This window comes from Aspergillus tanneri (assembly GCF_003426965.1).
Source record: "Aspergillus tanneri strain NIH1004 chromosome Unknown AapTan_4_pilon_pilon_pilon, whole genome shotgun sequence".
Lineage (NCBI taxonomy): Eukaryota > Fungi > Ascomycota > Eurotiomycetes > Eurotiales > Aspergillaceae > Aspergillus > Aspergillus tanneri.
The window spans coordinates 141482-152428 of NW_022984631.1; the positions used below are offsets into that span (position 1 = coordinate 141482).

Below are 10947 nucleotides of genomic sequence, written 5' to 3' on the forward strand. Positions count from 1 at the left end.
ACGATCGTGTCTGGAGGCCCTCCCCATGGGTAGACATAACGTAGGAAAAGCCGTGCTGTTTCCTTGGCATCAATATTTTTTAAGCACGGGATCGAAACGGGTCGTTTAGTTAGACGTCCACACCACAAGTACGTGATTATATCCATGGCGGTCCTTGGGGAATGAGCAAGTCCATCGAAATGTGCTGCCACGGCCTGTCGGGATGGTAGGGGCTGGAGAAGACCAGGGGGCAGATCACGGCTAATATTCTTGCGTTTGCATATCATGCAATTATCCAGATATCGCTTCACATCACGGCTTCACGTCTTCTAGTAGTAGCGAGATTTTACAAGAGCCAAGGTCTTCGCTCGTCCAGGGTGTGCAGTTGAGGGTTGACGATGAATTTTATCAAGTAGGCGGGCTCGGAGGTCTCCTATATCAGGCACTACCAAGCGCCCTCTAAAGAAAAGTAGTCCATCTTGTATAGACCAGTCTTCTTGTTTGTCGTCTCGGGCGACTGCTCTATCTTCCACCAGGCTAGAAGATTCACGGTTTGCGCGGAGTACTCGATCCACGACGTGGAGATCTGAATCAATGGAGGCCAGTAGAGGTGCTGTGTTTTCCAACGGGGCCACCCCATCTTCAAGATATTCTGGCTTAAGTAGTATCTGGTAGCGATGGTCCCTGGACATCGGGCTTGGATGGCTCCTTCGAGTAAGAGCATTAGCCAGAGTGTTCTCCTTGCCAGGTCGATATTGAATTAGAAAGTAGAATTGGATAGAATTCTGCCCATCGAGCCTGCCGTGCATTAAGCTTCTTAGTGGTCATAAAGTACTCCAAAGCTTGATGGTCAGTGATAATGCTAAATCGGTCTTCTCGTTGAAGTCCTTCCAGTTCGGCGCGCCACTCCTCTAGGGATGTATATAGCCAGTAGCTCCTTATCATGGATTTCTAATTACTTCTGCGGTAGACATTTCTTGAAAAATATGCAACCGGTGCCATATACCCTCAACTTCTTGAGAAAGAACTCCAGCTACCACTACATCAGAGGTGTCAGTTTCTAAACGGGTTGGACGGTCTGGTTGGTAGTAAACTAATATTGGAGCGGAGGTAAGTGCTTGCCTAAGAGCTGATTAAGTGCTTCTTGATATGTAGCTGTCCATCGAAACGACATGTCCTTGCAAGTAAGGTTAAACAAAGGCTTCGCTACGCGACTGTAGTCCTTAATGAAGCGTCGATAAATGTCACGGGCTACGCCTGTATGTTGCTCGGCTTCACCTTCGCTGCGATTGACACATATGATTGGTCCGCTTATCGTAGTCACATGACTCCTTGTAGTATGAGAACGCACACTTCCTCCCCTTCCCTTCTCCCTTTCAGCGATTCCTCTTTGTGTATATCTAGTTATTAGATAGCAAGGCATTTCGCCCCTTTACAATAAAAGTTGCAAAACCTAAAAATAACTGCACGCCTTGAACAGTACTGGGTGTGGCCTATTCTCGGATCACCTTAGTTTTCTCAGGGTCGACTCCAATACCATTCGGTGTGATAATAAAACCGAGATATCGCGTACGCTTCGTGTGAAACTCGCATTTATATCGCAGCCTGGAGCCGGCTCTCGTAACCGCTGAAGTACTTTTTGCACATGCCCAACATGCTCCAGCTCGTCTTGACTAAGATAAGAAGGTCATCCACGAAAATAGTTAAGAAATGTCAAGGAAATCCATAAAAAGATATTACTAATTCTTGAAAAGACGCCGGGCCGTTTGTCAAGCCAAATGGCATTACCTTATACTTAAATAGGCCGTACCGGGTCCGAAAAGTGGTCAGTTCTTCAGAATCAGGATGCATCAGAATTCGGTGGAATCCCTGTCGGATATCAAGCTTGGTGAAGATCTCGCACGGCTTAGATAGTCTAGGACCTCGTCGATTAGGGGTAGTGGGTAGTGATTCTTCTTTGTAATTGCATTTAACTTCGGTAATCAACACAGAAACGCAATCCTCCTCCAGGTTTTTTAGCCATTAAGATCGGCGAGGCAAATGGGGCATTACTCGGTGCAATAAACCCCTTATTAAGATTCTCCATGATATAAGCCTTGGCGGCTTCCAAGTGCTCTGTAGACATCTTGTACAAGGGCGAGTGACCGAGATTCAAAGGTTCTGTTAACTCAATTCGGTGGTCCTTTAAACCTCTGGACGGGGGTAAAGTATCTGATGCGCGCCTGGAAAAGACATCCGCGTACTCTTGATACTCCGCGGGGAGCTGAGCCTTAATGTCCTCAATCTCTAGTTCCTTTAGGGATTCCTTTCGGTCTTCAAGAACCATGTCTATCTCATAAAGACTTGTAATAAAGACCTCGGTGTCTTTCTTTCCCATATGTCTCTTAAAGGCAGAGGCTCCAATATGGCGATATCAACTGACACCAGAGGCTGTTGATCTACTGTTTAGGCGTGGGTTTCGGTGGTGCCTTTATCTGGGGTTCCAGTTCCTTCACACTGAGAGCTCGAGCCATTTTTTGAAGATTCTGGACTTGTTCTTCCCTTGCGGTGTTCGGACGTGTCCTAGAGCGCTGCCAATTCTGGGGGTTCTTCCAGTTCTTCTGGGCTATTAAATGGTCCCGTCGATCAGCATCCTTCTGATGCTCCGTAGCTACTGGACCTGGTCTTTTAAGAATCTGTCTTGGAAGATGTAACAGATATTATTCTTTGACAACCATTTTCGGCCTATAATCAGATCGTGTTGGCCGAGCTCGGTAATTAACATTGGTTCTCGCAGGAATCGGTGGCCGTCGACCTGTAAATTTAAGTAGATTAGATGCGTTAAAGGTATCCCTGGCTCTCCATTAAATCCTTTCACTGGGAAGGAGGTTGGTAAGGAGTAAACAGTTAGGTCTAATCGTCGGGCAAGATCGTATGCAAGGGAGGGAGTAATAAATATGTAACCATTTGCTCCAGTATCTACAAGAGATAAAGTCTGAAAAACAAATCCATTCTCACCAACTAAACTAGGCACAGTAAAACTGTCTCCGCCAACTAATTGGCTTAAGTCTAGTCCGTTGCTTGCAGATGCTAAGATCTCCCCTAGGCAGGAGGCTTGCCCCAGGGGTTTTCTTTTTTTAATTCCTGGGTTTCTTTGGTGACACCTCCGGGAGAACTCGACATGTACTTCCTTCAGTTCAGGCTTTTTTTGAAGGGGCAGTCCCGCGCTACGTGGCCAGGCTGCTTGCAGTTAAAGCATTCCTTCCTTCATTAACTGGATTCGGGCCTCCTGGGTTATTCCACACGCGAAGCACTGGTTGTGTCCTTTACCGTGGGCTTAGGGTTGGTAGCATCAGTACTCGAGAATTTCCGGGATTGTTGAAGACCCGTCTTTGCGTCTAGCCTCGTTGTTAACCTGAATGTATAGTAGGCCTGGGCACGTGCAGTGGAGTATTCATTAAAAGATGTGGTGGTGTAAAAGTCCCGGGTGGTCAGGTTTCTTAGTTCCTCGGTAACTTTCTCGAAAAGCTCCTCCTTGTGATCCTCCTGGTGAAGCTGAGACTCTCCTGCCAGTCGTAAAAACTCGGCTAGGAAGTTGTGGTATTTCTGGGAAGGCTTCATTCGGAGATCACGTAGCTGTCGACGGGCATTCTGCTTTCGGTTCGGGTCGTGGAAAACACTTTTTAGATGATCAAAAATCTCGTCAGCGGTCCTGTATTGAGAACCGGAATCTTCACGGAATCGGGGAGCGGCATGCTCTGCGGCGCGACCGCTAAGACGGCTTTGCACGTAGGTAATATTTATAACTTCCGTGGGATAGTAATCTGCATTGGCTGCCATCTTACTCTTCATCTGGGCCATCCAGTCTTCAAATTTGGGGTCCTTTCCGCTGCTCAAGGTAGGGGGGTCAGGGATCTTGGCTGATTTACGTGTCTCGGTGGTTGAAAGAGGAACACTGGTTTCCCTGCCGCGGAGACATTCATGGGCATAGGCATCACGGTACTTGTCTCGTCCCTCAATCAGATCCGCGAGTGCTGCGTCCTTCTGTCTAATAACTTCCCGGATTTCGTTTACCTTGTCTTCTTGCTCCAAGTTCCACATCCGCAGTATTTCTTCAAGGAGTCCATTGGGATCATCCAGGGCTTTAGTAAGAAACTCATTCTTTGTAATGGTCTCTGGGTTGTCGGTTCCTTGAGGAAGGATAGAGATGCGCCGTTGATTCTGGGGCTCGTCTTCTCCTGCCTCCTGGCCTGGTCTTGCCATTCTGAATGTCTTCGGAGTTCGTTCGGTTCGATTTCGTAGTGATTCGGATCAACCAGCTTGGGGAACGCGCTGGTGTGCGTTGAGGGAGAGATCGGTTGGCTGGAGCCGCTGCTTAATTAAAAGCTTGGCTCGTACGGCTAACTGGTCTCAAAAAAAAAGAAAAAGAGATGACGTTTGATGTAATGTGATGATCCTATACACCTTGGTAAAATGGATGGATTCTATCTAAGGTGGCGATCTAACGAAACATCAAACGTAGAGAAGGAAGGAAGGAAGAAAGAATTCTATCGTACTGTACAGGAAATGTGGGAAATCTCTACATTATGGAATCAACAGTGAATAAAGCAGAGTTGGTGCCTCAGGCAGGGTTCGACCTAGGTCCTGATGATGGCATGGACGGGCGCCACTATTTGCACAGGTCAAAATTCTGCCTGCACAGGTCACTAAACCTAAATAGGTATAGCTTATATTCTCCCAAGGGGTGAATTTTATTTGCACAGGTCCCCAGTAATATCCAAATTAGGAAATATGTACTTATTTAAAGTGTTAAAACCAGGGATAAAAGTAAATATAATACTACTATTACAAACAAAATGGATTATTTCCCATATGATAATACTCCTTCTCAAATACCTTCTCCTGAATCCGGCACACAATTTAATACTGCTTTAGAGGCAGAAAAGGCCGCAAAAGCACATGCTCTACAATATGGCTATGCAGTTATAATGGTTCGACGCAACAAGAACCGCAATGGTATTATTGAAGCAGTTTATCTTGGCTGCGATCGAGGCCTAAAGCATAGTTTAAGATCTGCTGGCCAACGTGAGGCTAAATCTCGACGAATTAGCTGCCCTTTTAGCATTCGAATTAGCTATTCAAAACATACAACAAAATGGACCTTGATTGTACGGAATAAAAAGCATAACCATGGGCCATCACCAGCTATTACACATCCTTCAATTCGGAGAGAAGAGGTTAAGCAAAAAAGAAGAACAAATTAAGGCCTTAATGTAAAACACGAAAGCTCAAAGGGAAGAACAAATTGATTTCATTAAGTAGTCAGTAGTTGATCCTCCTAGATGAAGTTGAAAGGTTGACGCTTGGAAGGATGAACTGGTGCGGCGAGCGCCAGGAACCAGGTACGCAGTTCCGACTTCTCATAGTTGAAGCGTGCAACACTTAATCAAAGTTGGCATAGCAACTCGAGAAATTATTCGAATACTCCGTCAAGAGAACCAGGATTCTTTAATCCAGCGACAAGATATCTACAATCTACGGGTAGCAAGTTAAACGATTTCTTGCCGGAAGAAGCCCAATCCAGGCCTTACTTACTATCCTTCCAGATGAAGGTACTAGTTGGATAGTACAGCATGCTACTCAAACTGGGCATATTTCTGCTGTATTTCTTACTCATAAGGTGTGCCTTCAGCGGCTAAAGCAGAATCCATATATTCTTTGTATGGACTGTACATATAAAACCAACCGTTTTAAGATGCCTCTTCTTAATATTGTTGGTGTATCAGCTACTGGAGGCACATTCTATGTTGCGTTTGACTTTTTAAGCAATGAAAAGAGGATATTTATTCCTTTATTCTAGCTTTAATAAGGAGAGTTTATTGGGTTCTTCGGCTTCCGCTTCCTCTTGCAATTCTTACAGATAAAGAAAAGGCTTTAATAAATGCAGTTACACATTTATTCCCTGAAAGCAATCATTTTCTTTGTATCTGGCATATTCTTAAGAATATCACAGCAAAAAAGCAAAGCCTATGATTGCTCGTACAGTTCAAATTCAAGGCACAAAAAAGAGAATTGAAGAAATTGATACGCAGATACAAAATCTTGAAAAGAACTGGACCAAAATTGTCTTTGCAGCCACAATTGAGGAGAAGAATCAGGGATGGGAAGAATTTAAACAGATATATAACTCTTTTCCAGAGGTAATACACTATCTGGAGCGGGAATGGCTTCAATACTTTACTGCAAGAAAATTTCTTCATTGCTATACCAATTCCTATACACATTTTGGAAATACAGCAACATCTCGCAACGAAGGTGCTCATCAGAACATTAAACGGGATCTAGATTATACTACAGGAGATCTTTTAATAGTCACAAGGTCCCTGGAACGTACAATAATAGATAGAGACGCAGAAATAGAGAGACAGATTACTAAAGATATGGTACGATGGCCTATATCTTTAGAGCTGCCTCTTTACCGGGATATAAAGTTTAAAATATCCCAGTTTGCATTGCTGAAAGTCCATCAGATCTACAAGAACTATCTTCCTAAAGGCCCTGGGAAGTGGCAAATTAAGCCTTGTACAGGAAGCATCTAGAAAACACTAGGAATTCCTTGCATCCATATTATTTAAGAATATGCAGACGACCAGAGATCACTAAATATGACCATTTTCATCGCCAGTGGTGGATACCAGGCTATTCAAAGGAACCACTAGATCCTCGGCTTCTAGCACTAGATCCACTTGTCGTGCCTTCTTCCTATAGTAGTCGATCAAACAAGCGAGAATTATCATTATATGAGTGGGTGGATCGGGAGGTACGAATAGCTCAGAGAGGTCAGGAACTTGCAGCCGCTGCAATATCTGCAGAGGCAAGTTCTGCAAGGTCTAGGGAGGCTATAGCTACAGATATAATAGCTACAGCGGCAGCAAACAACATACCACCTGAAACATCGAACAAGGCAGGGCTAGAGATATTGTCTGAGGCATCAAGGCAAGAAATGCCTCCAGAAATGTCTTATTCAATGCCTCGAGGACGGGGTGGAGGACAGGGTGGAGGAAGAGGGCAATCTGGGGATCTAACATGGGTGTCAGTGGAATTTTGATATCCATATTCTAATTAGCTGGTCAAACCGTGCTTTGAATTACTGTATTAATGTTTAATAATTGCATAATGCTATGTTGCGCTTTTATATGGGAATCAAAATAAAAGCATTTGCATTATTGAAGAGACCAAGTTTGTGGATCACATGATATATCCTAATCTAGTATAGTCTCAACCTGTACAAATAAGTATTTCCCAATTGGGCTAGTGCCCTGTATAAGTAAGATTATGCCCTGTACAAATAATGGAGACCACAGGTTAATGACACCCCATTCAGAGCGTTGGCGGACCCATGTTCATCCGACCTGTGGTCTCCTTTTGGTTTGCTTTATTTAGCGCCTGGCGAAGTGGATTTTAGGTCCACTGTGGATTGCCCACAGGCGGGGAGTTCGAGGACCAATACATAGTTACGGCGGCGTTCTATCTTCTTAGAGAAACTAATTTATTATCTACAGGAGCCGTCTACCCATGCCATACAAGCTCTACGATCCGAACTCCTTGACTACCCACGCGCAAAACTCCTCCCACTGCTGCCTCCACTGCCGCAGTCGCTGAGCCTTGATGCCATCGCCGTTCTCCCCCAGATCAATCTCCTCGATCCACGCGTCGTCCGACTGGTCCTCGAACTGCGACCACCGCAGGCTGTTCTCCGCCAGCGCCCCCAGCCCGGCCAACCCCATGTTGTCAAATCCCTGGATAACCTGGTAGAAGTCGTAGCTGACGCCCGCCGAGTCCTGACCCAGCATGGCCGGGTCGTCGTTGCTGATTGCCGTGGGCACCCCGTGGGCCACCATGGCCGGCAGCGGATGATGCAGGATATCCGTAGTGAGACGCAGCACCTCACTGGAGATGGGGCACACCTCGACCATCACGCCGCGCTGGATCACCTCCTCTATCAGCCGCGGGTGCTTGTACAGCGAGAAGCCGTGGCCAATGCGGCGCGTGCCCAGCACCAGGGCGTCCACCAGGTTCAGATCCGTCGAGTTGCCGTCGCCCAGCGTCTCACCCGCGTGGAAGAAGAAGGGCACCGAGAGGTTCAGCCGCTGCGCCTGCTCCTGGAACCACAGCAGCTCCGGCGCCATGTCTGCCAGCGTGCGCCCCAAGTCCTCCTGGGCCACCAGGTCGTAACCGCTGAACAAAGTCGGGAACCGCTGCTTCCGCTGCAGCGCGATCTTCATGCTGCGGAGGAGCTGGTCGCGCTGCCCGCCTCGCCAGTCCGACCAGATCACGCGCGCCCCCCAGAATCGCCGTCCTTTGTCACTGGCCCGGAAGCGCTGCAGCTCCTCCTCCAGCACCGTCCACCACGCGTCCAGGTTCGGATCTGGGTCCTCGTCGCCCGTGTGCACCAACTTGCCGCTAGACCCCCCGGCGCGGATCTCCACCCAGCTCAGGCCGTCGTCCACCAGGCGCGTAAACAGCCGCTGGTAGAAGGTGCGCACGACCGGCTCGTACGTGATCATCGTCTCCGCCGGATCAAACATGGCCTGGAACTTGCGCCAGATCTCATCCACCCCGAGCCCGTGCCGGACGGAGTCCCCGGGCTGCACCTCCATCTTCGACCGGGCGAATTCGACGAAACCGTCGCGACCCCCCGGGAAGTCGGCCACTGCGTCGGTCACCAACACGTCGGAGTTGGGCCGGTAGTCCGACGAGGTGATGGGCGGGCCCGGCGACAGTGTGGTGTTGACATGGGAAAAGGCAATGGTGGCGTTCTCGCGGCCTTCCTCGGTGTCTAGCCGGTGCGAGGCGCGCACCACCATGCCCTCAGTGTGCAGGATAGTCTCCAGCAGCTCGTCGTACGGCAGCATGGCGGTCAAATGCGCATGCAGCAAGGCCCCCTTGGGCATGCGCTTGACGATCTGCCACAGCCGGGTCCCGGCGACCCACGGCTTCGCCAGCGGGAACATCATGCCGGCAAACCGCTCGTCTTCCTCATGGCCGGGCTCCGCATAGTGACGCCAGTAGTCATCGACCTCCTCCTGTCGAATGGCACGCACAATGGCATCGGCTTGGCGCGCCACCGTGGACATGTTCTGCCGGAACGCATGGTCTAATCATATCAGCCAAAAAAAAAAAAAAAAAAAAAAACCAAAAAAAAAAAAAAAAAAAAAAAAAGCCTGAATAAAGAGATACACATCAAATTGCGACCACCTACCCTGTCGCAGTCTTTTCTCCATCGTGATCATATTCGATCGGGCGAGCATGTGCTTCTGCACGACAGTGCTGTTAACCGTGGGCACGGGATCCCATTGCTGGGCCGTGGACAGGCCCGCAACAGCGACGGTGACCAGACCGAAGATATGCATGGCCGGGGAGATGGACGTGAAGGTAGGGAAATGGGCGAGGTGAGTCAAGACCTTATGAATTAATCCTGCTCTTGTGGGCGTACAAAATAGTCAGGGGGTCTGTTGGGTTGCGATATAGTTAGTAAGAGGCGCTAAACCGAAAACTTTTCCGGTGATACAGAGACGGCCCTGGAATTGTTAGAGCCAATGTATCAGGGACAGGCGTCCATTCCAAGAAAGAACGGCGGATATTACTCGTCTACCCTAGATATGTTCGGGTTGGTAGCATTTTAATAGAGAGCAAGATTTAAGATCCTGCCATATTTCGTTTCCCCGGTTGGTGTGTCGTGGAATTGATTAGATCCACCAGTTGCGCCAGATCGGCATGAATTATAAAAACCATTTATAAACTCGATATAATAAGCCCCCACATCTCGTCTCTGTAACACAAGCCCGTCCCTAGAGGCCTGCGGCCGAAGCTAGAATTGCGATTAGTTCGTGGGCCGGGTTGGCCTGCTGGACCTGGAAAACAAATGCGACTGCCATGCTCTTTTCTTTTTATTTCTTTCCCCTTTCTTTTTTATTTTTTTTCCCGCAAAATCCCCCCATTTGTTTGCTAGACTCACTAGAAGAGCCAGCTGTCGCTTGGTAGACAGGCCGCGTAATAAGATTACAACCCTTAAACTGACAGGACTTTTTCACAGGAAATTAAGAATTGACGGCATTAAGCGGATCTAGCGTTTAATGTTTAGTATTATTCTTTTCTCTCTCCCTTGAGCTACCTGTTACGCAAAGCAAACATGTTGAAATTCCAAGGGCGCTAACCGAATTGGGAGGGGGCCCAATTATCAGGGGGGAGGGCCAAATAGTAACAAAGATGGGCAGTACCCGTCACCTCTGACCCACCGCCTTCCCGGTATGGACGGGTATATGGAGTAATATTTAGCCATCCCTTCCCGGGCCGGGGCCTAGACCTCGCCAAATCGCGGGTTGGGTTTCGGCAACCTGACTCCAAAATAATAGTAATATATACAACTATTGCATAACCCTTTATATTAAACTTTCAGAATTTTATATGCATTACCGTAATATATTAGGCTTTGGGTTCTTGGCAAGTTTCCGGTTAACCCAAAAAGCAATAAGGCGAGGTCTTGTTACTAGGATCCACCCTCCCTCTTCTTAACAGCTTCGGGAATCGTTTCTAGCAGCCCCACACAAAAGAAGCGTTATTGGTGTAAGGGGCTAGAGCCCCTCAGCCTACTCGGGCCCTCAGCCCTCGTGTTTCCTTTCTCCTCGGGCGTTGGTAATTACACAGGTAGAACTATAGTTTCACAGGTAACTAAACCTAATTTGGAATTCTTATTAACACAGGTCTGATTATACCAAATATAGTAATGTCATATGACCCACACACCTCTTTGTTAGTTATCTTTTTAATTTCCCATATAAAATTGGCTATGAGCAATTCAACTAAAAAGCGACTATTAAACATTAAACATGTTGAAAACCAGGATGCCTAAGGCACCTTCGGGTATCCTAGTCCTGAGGCCATCTGACATATCACACGCAAGGGGCTAAGGGGCTAAAGGACACGTAG

At 47.6% G+C, this 10947-nt stretch overlaps 2 protein-coding genes across 2 annotated transcripts; both read right to left on the reverse strand.

The window, feature by feature from the left end:
* Positions 1-3252: 3252 nt before the first annotated feature.
* ATNIH1004_005340 (uncharacterized protein) lies at positions 3253-4221 on the reverse strand (the record flags this gene model as incomplete). The annotated part of the gene is made up of 2 exons (XM_033569994.1): positions 3253-3545; positions 3888-4221. 2 exons carry the CDS (start codon positions 4219-4221, stop codon positions 3253-3255), a joined length of 627 nt encoding a protein of 208 aa, XP_033426026.1.
* A 3326-nt stretch (positions 4222-7547) lies between these two features.
* On the reverse strand, positions 7548-9371 carry ATNIH1004_005341 (uncharacterized protein; the record flags this gene model as incomplete). The annotated part of the gene is made up of 2 exons (XM_033569995.1): positions 7548-9115; positions 9221-9371. 2 exons carry the CDS (start codon positions 9369-9371, stop codon positions 7548-7550), a joined length of 1719 nt encoding a protein of 572 aa, XP_033426027.1.
* Between the last annotated feature and the right edge of the window lie 1576 nt (positions 9372-10947).